This window comes from Struthio camelus, chromosome 11, assembly GCF_040807025.1.
Source record: "Struthio camelus isolate bStrCam1 chromosome 11, bStrCam1.hap1, whole genome shotgun sequence".
Lineage (NCBI taxonomy): Eukaryota > Metazoa > Chordata > Aves > Struthioniformes > Struthionidae > Struthio > Struthio camelus.
Genome location: NC_090952.1, coordinates 6,783,359 through 6,799,619, shown reverse-complemented (window position 1 = coordinate 6,799,619; position 16,261 = coordinate 6,783,359). Strand labels below are relative to the sequence as shown.

At 42.1% G+C, this 16,261-nt stretch overlaps 1 protein-coding gene and 1 long non-coding RNA gene across 3 annotated transcripts in view; one reads left to right on the top strand and one right to left on the bottom strand.

Annotated features, from left to right (window-relative positions):
• Positions 1–3,776, top strand: part of LOC138068698 (uncharacterized) — a 152,128-nt gene extending 148,352 nt beyond the window's left edge. Inside the window, exon 6 of the long non-coding RNA XR_011143369.1 lies at positions 3,666–3,776. This is a non-coding gene — a long non-coding RNA (uncharacterized lncRNA). The remainder of the gene's footprint in view (positions 1–3,665) is intronic.
• LOC104150953 (vascular endothelial growth factor receptor kdr-like) overlaps positions 1–16,261 on the bottom strand; it is a 147,333-nt gene that overhangs the window by 43,680 nt on the left and 87,392 nt on the right. For both annotated transcript variants that reach the window (XM_068956592.1, XM_068956593.1), the window contains exons 12-13: positions 9,513–9,621; positions 1,706–1,999 (exon numbers count right to left, since the gene is read on the bottom strand). In XM_068956592.1, the coding sequence (XP_068812693.1) occupies positions 1,706–1,999; positions 9,513–9,621 (403 nt within the window). The remainder of the gene's footprint in view (positions 1–1,705; positions 2,000–9,512; positions 9,622–16,261) is intronic.

The following is a 16,261-nucleotide window of genomic DNA, read 5'->3' as shown; positions in this document are numbered from 1 at the left end:
AGGAGGCAAAGAGGAAACAGATCTAAGGATTTTGTGTTTTTCTCCATCATGAGTGCAGTCATCTACCCACCATAAAAGCACGTTACTTCCACTTTGTGTTCGCTTATAAAAGATACAGAAAAGCAGTGAATAAAACCCTAAGCATAGCATAAAAAATGCATACAACCTGTAATAAAAAGCGTGGCTAAGGCGTATTAATACCTATAAAAAAATGATCTAAAAGTGAGTTTGTACAGGGGAAGGAAAACTGGCTTGGAGGGGTGTTTCCATGTATGTTTTCCAGAAAAACTGCCTGTCTGACATGTACCAGACAAATAACAAACGCCAGTAATTCTTACAAGAATGTGATTAAGATTCCAGTTCTCCTATGGATGAGTTCCCAGTCTAGCTGTGTTTTTCCCGTAGCCATCATGTGTAGGTGTCATGTGTAGGTGGAAAATTGACTGCATGAATAAAAATATCTGCCAGGGGAGAGGAAAGCGAATTACCTGAATGCGGAGTGCCGCGAAAGCCCAGTGCCCCCATGGCAGATGATGCCGACAGGTGGCTCAGATCCCAGCTGTGGGGACAAGCCAAACCACTAGCAGTGTGTAATGCAAGGGTGAGATCCTTTCCCCCCCTCCGTACTTCAGGAAGAGGCAGGTGCTCATGCCATTTCTTAAAATAAATCACTTCCCACTCAGGTATCGGAGCCATGCTAGCCACAGCTGTGGCGTGGGTGAACATTTTCTTTATGTGTGTGCGCCTGTGTGGAGGGGGAAGGGACTGTGAGCGTGTTGTTGGCTGCGCTGGGTAGGAGACTGCATTGGAAATGTGCTTGTTCACTTAGGCAAGAACGAAGCCAGCCCTGCGTGGCCTGGTTTTAACCTAAGTGACGAGGGCTCCCTGCAGCATCGCTGTCCCTTTGGCGTCACATTACCCATTAATGTAAGCGGGGAAGCCAAGTTAAAAATCAGCGTTAAGAGCTGATCACTCTCACTTTCTTCACTATGAAGCAGAAGAAATTTCTGCTGGTGTAGGCCTGGAAGAAGTATTTCCTGCGCTTTATATTCACATATCTGAAGAAATCAGGCTTCAGGATCTACGCTGTTACTATTGTTGTGAAAATGGAAAAAAAGAGTTGGGAGTTTGGGCATAAGTAAGAAAACGCTATTCTTGCAACGAAGTGCATTCCACTTACCCAAAATAAATGATATACATCACTTGATTATATATTTGACCAATAACATTTCTGATTACATCTGCTAGGCCCAAATCTATAGGTATGCATCCATAGGGGTCTGTATAATGTTGGCAGCTGTAAAGGGGTGAAGTCTTCTAACAAAGTCATATAGATCTATGATGGCAGTCCCAAATGATAGAGCTGTGCTGTTAATAACATGATGGGTGATGTTTCTCCCCTCAGTCAGCGATAAAGCTGCATCAGCATTGAGTTAGAAAAATAAAATGCTGCTGAAATCTCCTTTCTGTGCAAGTGAACATTTTATACAAAAACAACAGCGGCTGGATGAGTAATCCCATGACCAGGTGTCAGTCCTCACTCCACAATGTGAAAAAAACCCCAAATACAGAGCACAAAGTGTATATTAGGACTGTTCCCGAGAAATACTGAGCACCTTCTGCTCCCCAAAGCATCAAAGGGGACAGTAGATGCACAGCACTTCTGCTCATAATACCTTTATCCTTGTCTCCTGGCAGGACCTACCTTTGACAAGGAGCTGGGTGTGCTGTTCGAGCGTGTCGGTGGTATTGTGCTGGTTTTGCGCTCTGCACTTGTAGAGGCCGCTGTAGTCCTTTGTGACGTTATTAATGACCAGTGTCAAAGAAATGGAGTAGTTGTCAATTTTCTTGATCACCGAGTCACTGAGAGCCACCTTGGAGGAGGGGTAGTACCAGGCCAGGTTACTGTACATGTACTTGGAGGCCCTGCAAGTCAGTTGAACGTCATTCCCCACAATGGTCGTAATCTTTGGGTTTGCTTGCAGACCAAAGGGCACATCTAGGAGGAAGAGAAAATATGTTTTCCATTAAGGCACATCTGAGAACGTCTTTGGCTGCCTGTTTTCAACTTGGTGGTCAAATGTCAAAGAGCGGTCGTAATGGGGTGAGCCAAATTTAAATGAGACCTGCATTTGCATGTGCAAACAGGCACTTGTGCCTGTGAGTTATGTGACTGACTGTATCTTTCACGTCACAACACAGACTTGGGGTAATTTGGCGCTGAGTATTCTAATCATTATATTTTCAAGTAATTAATTGAAAGTTTATATATAGAATTAGGTAATGGACTAAGAGAGTTTAATCAAGAGAGACTGCTATCCAAGCAGATAAATGTGTGTCCATGAGATGTTCTCTCTCTATCTGCAATCAGTGCTTAAAAGTATAATTATATAAGAATAAAGAAACCTAGTCACGTTTCTCAGAAGTAACACTGTCTTTCTTTACCACTGAGCAATTTCCCAATGCTTTCTTATTTCAACTATGCCAATATTTGTTTTCATCACGTGTTCCTCATTGGTATATACTTGCTCACTGCAAGGATTAACTGATCTGATGATGTATAAATCCTGGAGGCCTTAATACTTAATAGAGGAATAATTGGAGGCGTAAGTCCAATCTATCCACAAAAGAATCAGCAGCTCCTTGCTATATTTTAGTAATTTTTTACTCCAGAAAAACCTCAGTTTTCCTGAAGTGCCAGACTGAATCCCTTTGAAGAAAAGAAAAAATATTTCTAAGTAAGAATCCCAGAAACTGGCCAACAGACATGTTCCTATCACTACTGCATTAGCCATCAGGGACCTACAATTAAATTATATCTGAAACGTATTCTCTTCCTATTTTTATTCTGTTAGTTTCAATGATCTATCCATCCAGCAGACTTGAATGAAAGTGCATTGATAACTGCAGTGACCTTGCAATTCTTCCTCTTCCCTCTGTTAGAACATGATTTTGAAGCAGCTGAAATGGAGAGTTACCAAGAAGCCATTGTAAATTTTACCTGAGACCTAGTACTGGGATGACACTCTTTGGGAAGACTGGTTCTGGATTACCCTCTGAGTATGAGGGGCATTTGCAATACATCTGACAGATCGTTGCTTTAGTACCAAGCTCTTAATAAGATGCTTTCTCAAACTATGATGAAATGGATGGTACTTTGAGAAGGACAGAAGTTAAAGAGGAGCAAGTATGCATTGCACTTGCAGTCTGACAAATTCCACATGGGAGCTGGAATTTGGCCAAGGGCTTACACTGCAAACTCTTGCAAAAAGTACTGTGGAAGCTACAGCTGAGCATTAATAGTGAGGCTGTTGAAATAACCAATCTGCCTTATAATACACCATATATTATATGTAATACAGAGCCCTGGAGGAGCTTTCCGATATGATTAAAAGTCTTACTCCTTCACAGGTCATCTAGAATGGAACCAATAAGCTTTACTTCATGGTTTTTAAAGACTGGCACCAGAAATGTTTTACAAAAGATCCAAAAAGAGAAGAGACCTCTCAGGCCACTGCTGTGGAAATTGTTATTTTTCTCTTCTTCCCTTTTGCATGAAATTTTGATTTAGTTTATGCAGCATTTTGTTAGCCTCAGTTGCTTTATCTCTTGCTTTCTGCTAGCTGCATGCTCCAACTGACTTGTGGAATGCTTCCATTCCTCAGGTCTGCTGTCGCTGTCCTGTGGTTCCAGCATGCCAAGATGACGCTTTTCAAGAAGGGGGAAAAGTCTGAGGGCAACAGAACTTCTCTAAACAGGAGTGATTAAAGTCCAGTGAAAACTACAGTATGTGGCATGGGCAGCAGCTCTCCTGAATCCTTCACAATGTTTAAATGAAGTCCAGAATACAGTCCAGCCAAGCGTGACTGAAAAGTAACCTTCCCCTGATCTCTGGAAGTCCCTGTGTGCTGTCTGCTGGAAGCTCAGAAGAGAAATAGGGGAAAAGTGCCCTCTTTACTTGCCCATTTCTTATATACTTTTCAAGTATTTCCTGTACCAAGTTAGATGGATCTTTGGTCAGGCTCAGTCCTTAAGTAAGCTCAGGAGCCTGGGATGTGCAATTTCCGTCCTTGGAGTTTTTCAAGATTGGACTAGAGAAAGCTCAGGGTGATCTGCTCTCACCTTGCAGCTGATCCTGCTTTGAGCAGGAGACCTCCTGAGGTCCCTTCCAGCCTCAATTACCTTATGATCCAAATTGCTGCGTCTCAGTGAAAGTACAGAGGGATTCCAGAGGAAGTAGTGAGGTTGCAGCTTGGTCACGTTGCCCAGAGCTGTGAAGCTCTGCAAAACATGCAAGGCAAGCTAAGGCTTGGCTGTAACCGTTTGCCCTTGCTTCTGCCTCTCAGGAAGCTGTTTCTTCAGGAGACTGTATTCTTACAACTCGCAGCCCCATTTGTTTTGCAAGGTGAGTTTCCCCGAATGGCTGTGGGGGAAAGCCTGCCCTGGGGGAAATACTGCAGCTCTTGTATAAGGCTCCTGTATAAAGTACCGCCTGTCACTGGCAGTGACAACATGGGCTGGAGCACCCAGAGATCTCTAACACTTTTGTGTATGTTCTCAATGAATTTTATGTGTCAATTTGCAAGCTGAAATGTGAAGGTTGCTCGGTGTTTTAGCCTTGCTGCTGGGCTTTACGTGTGCAGGGTTTTTTCTACCAACTTAACATTCGGAGAGCAGAAGACTGGCTTGTTTTTCTTATCATTTCTTCTATAGACGTTTTTTATTTAGAATTTTGAATATTTTTAGCTGGGACTTGTGCTATTCTCTTCCATCTTGTTAGCCTTTCAAGAAGCTCTTTCTGCTCCAATAGAATATTCATCGATTTTCATTACAGTGGAAGGAAAGAGAGGGGAAAAAAAATCAGTCTCTCTTGCTCTCTTTTCTCTTTCCTCCTCCTACCTGGATTGTCTGGGGAGTAACTGCAGCTTTGAGAGCACCTTATAAGTCAGTTCATCTCTTAGACTACTTTGCTTACACAGTCTTGAACCTCAGCAGTGATTAACTTCCTCTCTCTGAACAGATACAGTGTTTTATAAGACTCCTAATAAGTCGCCTAAAAGAATGCACCGTGGGGCCTTTTCTCTTTTATCAGCAGTTACCAAACATTTGTCTTTCATATTGTATTACAGTGTAGTAGCAGCAAATTTCACTCTAGACTGTGCGGGATTCCATGGCAAAATAGGGAAATGAGCCATTGGGGGAAGGTAAAAAGTCAGCATAAATCAAAAGAAAGTCTGGTTCCATTTGTATTTACAAGGAATTAATTGGCTTTAATTTCCTGTGCTTTGCACAATAATCTGTATAATTCAAAACTTCTGCTCTTTCCCAAATTCCATCCCGGTGCCTGTCAGGGTGGGGGGGGGGTGGGGGTCTCCTATCAGGCGTATGCATGTATGGAGAGTGAGAAAAAGACAGGGTGAGCCCTACAATCTGAAACAGCACAGAGCTTTTCATAAATCCTGTAAACATGTCAGGAATAAACAAATGGAGAGTGGCAAGCAGTTGTAAAAAAGCCCAGTTCATACATTGTTCCACTATCTGATAGCAGATTCTTATCTGATATCTGAAAGATAATATTTTCTTTCTGGTAGAAATCTTTAACTCCATTTTTCTGAGTTGTTTTTGCAGTCAGATAAGAGTTGAAAAGGGGCTTTTGTTATTATTTGTTATTCTTTATCATAATTCATTTATATTCCAGGAATATTCAGAGGCTTCAAATGGGCGGGATCCCATTTTTTTGTATGGAGTACAATCATATAGGGCTAGAATTTGAATTACTGTGGACCTAGCGTATAGTTGCCCTTCACAAGGTGCAGACCAGAGATTAGAAGGTAAATAATCCTTGTGCATGGCAGAAACTACTGCTAGGAGATATCAGCTCAGGTTTTCGCTGCACTGGAAAGGTTGCAGGCTGCCTTGAGTGCTCCCTGGTGGTGGGCAATGACCTGAGGCAGTTCGGAGCATCTGATGGGTCGCCCATATCGCTTCTGCCCATGATAAAATAGTAATATGAGTTAAGTGGGAACACTGGTGTCAAAGCTGCAGTAGGCAGGATATCCAGGAGAGAGCTTCTCTTTCAACAAGAAACTGTAAAAGGGATTTGCACAGACAGAACAGAAATACTGGAATAAGACTTAGGCCAGGGCAGTAGGGATAACACCTCTACTGCATTAGTAGGGGAGTTTCTGTTGCCATGAGCAGCTTTAGGAGAGCTTCAGTGGGCCATCAACAGTCAGGACATCTGCAGAAAGAGCTTAGAGAGGCTTTAGCTGTGTCACTGAATGATAAGATTTCTCATCTCACTGGACCCCTTATATGGTTTGGTTTCAGAGTGATCTCCAAACCCTGGTGACCTTTCAGTGAAATGCATTCTGCTGGCAAAGAAATGCTTTAAAAATAGATATCAGCGCTATTTCTAGCGTCTGTGGGAGTTTTTGAGGGGGCGCTGCAATGGAAGAACAAATTGGCTGTTGTCATTATTCCATTGGGATAAATATATTTTTCTGGAAATATAGAAGAGAGCTGTTTCCTCACAGAGCAGGTGCAGCCTGGACAACACCTGCTCAAGCTTCCCCGTAACTCTCTACAGCGTCCTACCAAAACATTTTAACCCCAACCTAGTGGGGCAGGCTTTTAGGGGAAGAAGGGAGTTACACCTCTGTAGCACCTCAAGATTTCTTAGCGGAGACATGGAGGTTAATTAACCTCAAGTCTGTCAAAAAATTTGAAAGTGACTCAAGACCCATCATATTTTTTGTCAGTAGGAGATAATTAGAGATCAAGATTTCCAAGTCAGCAAATTGCTGAATTAACTGTGGATTCCCACAAGCTGATTTCCAGAAAACAGAGCGTAGTTGACTGTGAAGTGCCAGGAACATTTGCTAGACATGGTCCTAAAGGCCCACACATTGCTTGTGCGCTCTCAAACCCTAACTCAGCCTTTGCTGTCAGCTTTCATGTTCAGTGCACATAAAGTTAATCAGCCTGGCAGTCGTAAAATGCTTTTCTTCTCACCTACTACTCACCAAGAAGTTCCCAAACTGTCAGTTTTGTAGCAGTGACTATATCAGAAAGACTCAAAACTTGAATTTTGAGGCAGGATCTCCGACAGCGTGCTGTTACGGGATATTCTGTCACCTCTGCCCAACATATATGCACGTGCAGCAAACCTTTTACTATCTTGGCAAATCTGGCCCGCTCAGCCTGCTTATGACCTTTTGCTTATGACCTTTTTGCTTATGGCTTTTGGACTCCCCTGGCTGAAATCTGACAAACTGTCCCAAAATGTTCCTCCAACGCTGACAGTAGATGGCAGCTCTCGGTGAGAGTAACCTGGCAATCACTTGGCATCCTCTGAGTGCACCCACTAGAAGACAGTGCTGTTTTTCCATCTGTGAGGCAGATCTTCAGCAGCAGCTCTTTTGGCAGACAGGCCATTTGTTGGAGTAACATGTATTACTCAGCGGAGACCATCACATAAAGAAGCAAAGGAGGAGGTCACTCTGGTGCTTGTTTTTTTTTACCACTCCAGCATGACCCATTTTAAGACTGGGATTCCACATTTAGAAAGATTTCATTTCTTTATCATCCATAAACATCACTATTTTTAAACACACAATTTATAAAAGTCAGTCGTACTCATTCAGCTTCTACTTTTCCCTAGGATGGCACAGTCCCACACTCTTCTCTTCAAGAGCAAGGCTATATCTTGTCTTGCCAAGCCCAGTTCACCTTCTGGTCTGTTTGAGGTGGAAAGGGAACATTACCACCATAACCACAGTCAGTAATTTTCTCCAGTGATTCATTTCTTTTATAATTAAAAAGGCATGATTAAAACACTTGTGTCTGAAAACATTACCAGCTTGGTCTGAAAATAAAAAATCGGAGATATTGCCTCATTGTGGGGGGGAAAAAAACGTACATAATTTGTGCCAGTTCCACTGAGAAGTATATTCTATCAAACAATCTTTCTCTAAAAGGCATAGAATGAAAACATAGTTCTGAAAGGTGCATAGATTGTCCTAACCCTTTGACATTGACCTTATTCTAGTAGTTGTCACGATGTTTGTTTTAGTCACTAAGTATTACAAAGTACTGCGAATAGCTTGGGAACATACTGCTTTGAGAAACCCATCCAAACATAATATCTGGCAGAGTTCAAAGCAGAAACAAGTCCTTGTGAAGACTCACTTGGAAGTGGTGAAGTGTAAAATTAATAGCTGATCTTCAGCCTGCCTTGGTCATCTTGGGGACCTCTTATGTCTGTGCTGTATCCCTCAAAAGTGCACCATGACAGGCTCTATCCTAGATAAGCTGAATTAGGATTGGGAGAAAATCTTTTGGAGGCTTAAAAACCTCTTCTGTCTCCATATGGCATTGTAGTAGTGCAAAAAAGCTGTAATCGGAGGTGAAATCTTCCCTCCATATGGCACTAGCCTCATTATCATTGGATGACAATTTTCCTATTAGCACTTCTGTGTAATAAGAACGGCAACAAGGTTTAGTGAGCACATTTTTGCTTAGCTCAATGTGAAATGTGCTGAAATACTTTAGACCGATGGAGTCAAGCAACACAGGATGCAAGAGAGTCAGGGGAGAGCACAGCACTGTCACTGGTGAGCTGTGCCCTTAGGGCTTCTTTCGTGGGGAAGAAACCACGTGGTGAGAACTGGACGTTTACCTTCCAGGGCACTTCTGCACTCTTTGTTCTGAAAAGGGTTATTCTGATGCAAATTCTACCAGCCAACATCCACTCATCCAGAAAGTGAGCACAGAAGTGGTTCAGTTTAGTCTAGTTAAACATTTGAACAAGGCTCTCCTGGACTCCTCTCTTTTTTAAACTCCCGTCTCTCCTAAAAGCAGCATATGGGTCCTGATCTCACTACTAAGGAATTTCTGTGTTAAAAGGTTAAGCAGATATTTGTTTGGATTTGTGTTCTTTGGAGAAATAGCATGTCCACCTCTTCCCTCCCTAAAGGGCACTGGAAAGGCTAATGCCTCAGGCAGAAATCCAATGTCACAACAACTCTCGGTGATATCAGCAGCCCTGGATTAGGTCTGAATATTGGCCTTGCTCACCTTCACTGTGTCCACCGGCTTAATCAGAAACCGACCATTGTTCTGAGTCAGGGAGAAGCTTGAGGCCTTGCGAAGATTACAAAGGACTTTGCTTTTGCTAGAGGTTTCCTGAGGACAGTGCTCAAATGTCACGAGTGTTGCTTTAAGACATAGGCAGCTAGGCTCAGGGCCTGCATCTGCAGTTTGAAAAGGGGCAAAACTGGCATCAGGTCTGATGCTGGGCATGCCAGACCCAGTTGTATAGGGACACAGGACCCAACCTTGCATGTGGTGAAGAGCCCAGACTCTGTGTGATGTGGAGTTCTCTGCACACACAGCATCCAGGGATTCCCAAAGGTTTTAACCAGTACTCAACAGCCATATAAATCTTTTAGGTAAACCAGATCAGCAGCAGCAGCAACTAGATTTTGTGTAGTGTCTCTCATGTTGTTTACCTGAGACGTAGAACTCAATGCTCCTCTCTTCTGTGTCAATCTTGTTTGAAGCCACGCAATAATAGATTCCTGACGCACTGCTGTTTTCCACAGTTAGTGTGCTCACAATCTGCCAAGTGAAGAGACAAAATAGAAAAGGCTTTGAATGTAGTGTAGGCTTAGCAGAGAGGCTTGAGAGTAGTGGATAAATATATATTTTACGGCAGGAAAACTGCCAAGGAGCTTCTAGTAGTGAGTGAAGTTCACAAACGGACAAGTGCTTCTACCAGTTTCTTGGTCTCTCAGCTGACATCACCTCAGTTCAGATAATTCTCTTCCTTCCTTATTCCTAAAACCCTCCCCTTCTTCTTTTCTTCCTATCTATCTGCCCTGTGAAAAAGAGGGCTCCCTTTGCCATGCTTCCATAGTCTAAATGTGACAACATCAGCAAAGAGCCAAAGTGAAGGACCCCAAACATTCATCCAAGACACTGGAAATGTAGCCCCACATCCATCAATTTTAATTTCTGACATAAATGCTTTCCATAGGTTACAGGACACCCACATTTGCATGGGGAACGGGTCATTCTGATGGGTGTGATATAAGGAATGCTTCAGAGGTGTGCTTTGCAGTGATATACCCCCAGAGAAGGGAGGGATGTGACCCCTTTAGGCCTCAGATCACTCTTACATATTGTCCTTTGGAGACCCTTGATTCAATAACCCTTCCTCTGAGCCTCACCAGAACTTGTGCAATGCAGAAGGCAACCGCAGAGAAGCTGCCTGTGCGTGACACTTTTTGCAAATGCAGGAAGAAAGGGAGGTTCATGACCTGCAGGAGAAAGAAGGATCCCTTGTCCTGAGCTCCACCACACAGAAGGGAGCAGATCAGTTACTGAAGGGGGCTAAATTCAAATGTGTCCTTAACAACTTGTTTTCTGTAAGCAACCTAATGTCCCGCCTTGGTATAGGTGCTTCTTAATGAGCAGCCAGCCTGATGGCACTGCCCTAGCCCATATCGATGCAATGTCATAAGCTCAGGGAGGAATATCCACAGGTTGTGGCTTTAATTATTTCTGGTACTTCCTTTGTGCTGCTAGCAAGAAAGCAGGGTCTAACCCACCAAACTAGAGATGTTCTTGCAAGATTGCTTTGCTTTCCCTGCAGCCATTCACCTGAGGAACTCAGAGCCCTCACATTTGGAACAAATATCACTTTCTTTGCAGTCCTTTCTAAGGACTCTTAGAATCCAAACTTATAATACCCCCTGGCTCTTTGCCCTTATCTCCACAGACTGCTTTGATGTGCAGGAAAGCATCTCTGGATTTTGTTTTTTTTAATATCCTAAACTAAATTCACACAAGACATTCCTTTTCTCTTCATAAAGCTACAACATGATTGTGTCTCTAGCTGTGTGGGATGTATTTTCAGAGAGTTATTTAAGATTTTCTGAGCTTTGGCACCTTAAATCCTGTAGGGAAATGAGTTTCAAAGGTTTTGATCCCAGGTGCATTTTACATGCTAATGGGGAACGTTTTCCTTTTCACCTCAGCAGAATAACAGATAAGTGGAAAAGGAAAAGTACCTGTCTCTCATGGGTCCCGAACACACAGAAATTAACCAGTAACAGGGACAAACCAAATTTTAAGGGGTGAAAATAGGAGACCAGTAAACCCAGCTCCCTCTGGTGTCCACCAGAGAAAGAGCTGTGCAGTCCTGATAATTATTTATGATGTGAAAATAGCTCTATGTTGAATATAAAATCAGCTGGGGAGGCAATCTGCTTCTCCTTTTTCTATTCCCATAGCAGAAGGCTACTAACAAGCCCAGGTTCACAGGACTACGCGTGACTTTACGCATTAGGCAACTTCCTTTTGAATCACTGCTCAGTCAGGACCAACATCTTTCTTCTCATGATCACTGGATCTTAGAACTTTATATTTAGGAATAGAAAAAGCCGACATAAATGTACATGCTGGCATCCTTAACTATGTAACTCAAGAAAAGTCTAACATGGTAGTGGAAAAAAAAAGAGCAAAGGGCTATATTGAGGCCCCATTCTGGCTAATTTCAAATGTGTATAGATGTGAAGGTGAAAAATATGTTGAAAGGATGAAGGGAAACAAGCTTGAGTTGGAGGCAATTTCTTGAGAAAATTTCACTGAGGAAAAGAGAAAGTAATTTTCTTGTTTGTGTGCTTAAAATCACTGTTGTGCACCTGGAGACTGGTTTGATACACACCTGAACACCAGAGAGAACTCAGTTTACTGTCTTCTCTTAGAAAGTTCTCCCAAAGTCCTCCAAAATGCAACTTTCAAACCAGCAACACGCAGTGCAGAAATGTATGCAATTTCAGTGATGGAAATAAAAAGATTGGGAGTGATTTTCTTTTAATAAGATGAATCCCTTGAAAACATTATGCATCAGCCTTTTACTCTAGCTCTTTGCTCCAGGGTAAATCCCTGAGATTGGGAGCCCAATTATCTTTGCAGCATCTTGCATAAAGTCCTCAGTTGCCAAACTAACCTGATGCTGGTTTAGTCTTCAATAGACCAATGCTATGGAACATGCACATGATACGCTAAAGGATAATGAGACTGTCCAAATCTTTCTCCCCTCCATAAAACCATGTAGTTTTGTCTTTCACCACAAAGAACTCAAAGGAAACATTTAGGCAGCCAGCTGTGGTATCAGTACCTGCTTTTTGAAGTATCTGGACAAATCAGTCAAGCAGATCCCATTGAAAAGTTACCCCTATTAACCTAGATGGTGAAAAAAAAGGGGGGGGAGGAGAAATCCCCATGATAGTCTCGATGCAGATGTTTTGGTAGATGTTCATCCCCTGTTAATATAGACAACCCAAGGCAAACAAATATTACTTCCACGAAATTTGTCTGAACGTGGTCATAGCTGCAGGTAGGGAAAAGAGATTTGTTTTTCTAAATCCCATCCCTATAATTTCAATGCATACATCTCAAGAAAAGTATGCAAGAAGAAGTTGAATGTGAAAACGGTATGAATTTGAGCAACAAAACATAGAAATATTTTCCCTTTATTAACAGTGAAAAATGTTATCAGAATTCTCTTTCAATAGAACTGCATGGACCCAGCATTTGGGGACCTTTACTATAGGGCAGAAAAAAAATTATTGAAGCATAGTCTGAGGGGATAATTTATTTTCTGTGCTTTGTGCACACACCTGGCATAGCATTTTCCATTCCTGGAAACTGAGCCAGGATAGAAAAGTTCATCTAGACTCATGCAGTCATAGAAAGACTTTAGCTGAACAGGATCTCTGTAGGTCTCCTGTCCAACCTCTTACTCAAAGCAGGGCTGACTTCAAAGCTGTATTTCTTCCCTTCTACTCAGAAAACTGTTCCCAGACAGAACGCAATGTTTTTTGCTAAGCCTGAAAAATGATGCAAATGTGAAATCTGCTCTTACTTTGAAACCTTGTCTCTATTCAGTGAAATTACTATTCATGAACTATTGACAGCCTGGAAGTTTGCACTTTTTTAGTTGACCTTCCACCCAATATCCTAGTCAAGAGCAGTTCAAACTAAATGACACATTATCCCTTGCCAGTGTTCTCCAGCCGCAAGTGGTAGCACAAACTTTGTGGCTCTTCAGTCCTTTGCTTTTGTGCAGACAGTGCTGAAACCAATGGTAATTAATAACAAATTATTGGCATGCAATGTCTAGACATCTTCCTAGTGGGAGCTGGACTGAGATCCTGCAAGCTCACTGCATGCCAAACACCAAATATCCTTCGGATGATAACCAGTTCTGATTGCCTGTGTTGAATTTGGAGGTAAACGGCTCCATTTCCTATGCTTAACCTAAAGGCCACCCAATACTGCCAGCTTGAGGAAGGGATTACTAGCTAATAAATAATTATTACAGAAGAATAAATTAAGTTTAAAATTCAATAAGAAAAGAAAATGACCGATCTCTGAAGAACAGCTATGGCAAGTAAACAGACGTTACTGCTGGGAAAACCCATAATGGAACAGTTCAATAAAGTCCATATGTCTTGCACTGAAATGTTTCTGACTGATAAAACAAGCTATTTTAGAAGCAGCCAAATAACATTCCACAACCATATACCATGAGTGTTTTAAGACATCTCATGGTAAGGACAGAGCAGCAAGGCCTTTTTTTAAGCTGGAGCCAGCATGAATTAATATATCTTGTTATTCCTTGCTTTCTCTTTCCTTCCTAATCCCTCCCTCCAACAGCTTTAGTTAACAATTCTTCTCTCTTTCACTTCGTTAGCTGCATGTGGGCAAGGACGAGGAGTAGAAAAAGTGGGTGGAAAACTTCTCAGCTGTCTAACTCTGGCAGAGCTGGGGTGGAGGTGGCTAGAGAGAGATGGAATTAATAGGAACTTCACCAGAGACCCTGCAAAGAAAATATTCAGCTAGCTCCCAATCCATCTACTTGAATGGCACAGAATAACACTTATTTTTATAGCCTGACAATCCCTATCCATGATCTTAGTTCATCCATTTAAAACATGCTAAAGGATGGACTGAGAACAAGGGATAAGAGAAGGAATCTGTAAGTCAACTGGGAACTTCTGGGGTTTGCTCTCATTTCTGGCAATTCTGGCAACTTCTGACTTTTTATACCTCAGTTTTTCTCCCTGTAGAATAAGGATAATCATTACCTTCTTCACAGAAGGTATAGCAGAGCTGACGGTCATACTGTGTGATCATGTCCTTAGGAAAGGTGCTGAATGGGGCAGAAAACTGCGGAAAACTGGAGGTCTGAGGTGCCTCTGCAGGCATTGGTGCACGTTTCTTACGTGGATGGACTGATCACTGGCTCTAGGTCAGACAGATAGGTGTTGGCTGTTCATGAGCAACGGCCGTCCCCACGCTTCTTCCTTGCACCCAGGGATTACTACTAGTAAATTAAAGTGGGCAGGAAAGACAAGAGTGCTCTTTCTTAGGCCCTTACTGCTAGCCAGGCTCTCTCAAGAAGACTTACCAAGGACAATGTAGCCCGTTATGTCCCTGTGCTTGGGAAATGCCTGAAACATCTGGGCTTGCCTCCCAGAAAGTTAATACCTTGTCCAAAAAACCAGCCACGTGACAGTTCACCTTCTGCTGCCAGAGACTAGCGTGCCAAGCTTTGTGGGAGCTCACTGAAACAGGCACCCACACAAGGTGACAGATTTAAACAGCGTGACTGAGTTGTTCGCGTTCTTCTCTCTGACCCCATCCCGCCACAACGTGTAGTCCCTTAGTTCCTCCAGGAGGTTTAAACCTGGCATTTTCAGGTATCAGGGCTTTCTTGACTGCTTATGAATTTCACAAGCTAAATAAATTCATGAGTTTCATTGCAAAAACATGTCCAGTCATCCATGTGGTAGGGCCATCTCTCTCATATATCCACGTGAGAGAGAAAAGAGAGATGAAAAGAAACTCCCAAGAAGGACTGAATTATGTTTGGATCTTGCTGTTCTTTTCTACTAAGACCTGTTCTCCCAAGCTCAGATCAGTATGTTCAGTTTACTAAGAGGAAGAAACTAAAATAGCAGCCTAGCTCCTTGCAACCTGCAGAGGAAACCCAGGCAATTCATACAACCAAAGGTGTTTCACCTGGTATTAAAAAGCAGTTTTCAGAGGTAGCTACAAGGCAGTTTAAATCACAAAGTGAAAACTTCAGTATTAACTCCAAACCAGAGGGAAAAATTAGGCCGGCACAATATAATTGCCTCAACCAGTGTTTGACCAAGACTTTTTGAGCTTATAACGTTAATGATATGATGTTATAACGTTAATGATAACCACAAGCTTTTTCTTAGAAATGAGACTCAGTCTTTAGGAAGACAGAAAGGGGTGAAATTCACCTCCCTATCTGTAGAATAATAATGGAATAATCACTATCATTAAGACAGAGGTGACAAGAGACCTCAATTTTGCCTGCCACTTCTGTCAAACAGACGTCTTAAGATCTCAGTGTGAGACAGCATCACTGATCTGATGGAAAAATCCTTGCTTGCTGACTCTGTGAGCTTTCTTTTTAGCAAAACTCTGGATCTGGGAAATTCTGAAGATTTGTTGCTGTATTCTTCGCAGCTCTAAAAAGTTAATGCATTTTTAAAAAATGTCACAGAAGAAACATTTATTGCTACAGGTCTTTGAGGGTGAACTGATGGGACACTGAGAAACAGATGAAATCTTTGAAACTAGGTAAATTCCACCTTCTGCTCTGAGACTCCAGCTATCATCAGACAGGCTCAAGTCACACAGGAAAAATAACCAATATCTCAGCTAATCCCAGCCTCACAACACAGTCAATAAAAGCCACGCTAGCTCAGACTCCAACATCTTTATTATTTCATCTGGCTAGTCAATGCAGATGAATTACTTGCTAGGGCATGGTGGGAATGGATTGGGCTGTTTCCTGTCTATTTCATTTCTGGTGGGAATAACGCCTGATAAAAAACAAGGAAAAGTCTGAAGGCTATGAGATTTCATCAGTGTCTTTTTTGAATTATATTCTATTATCTAAAGACTCCACTTAACTCAACACAGATAGCCTTGGACTTCAGAAGGGGGAAGGAGAGGAATTGTCTGCTAATGTAAGCAGGGAGACAAAGTGCTGAAATCTGAGATTTAAAAAAATCTAGTTTTATTAATTTGAATAAATCTTAATCAGGACATAAAAATTATTAGGAAACACCTCAGAATGTGTTTTCAACCAGTGGATCAGGAGGAGATGAAAATAATGAATGTACTATAAATTATACAGTTATGTAAC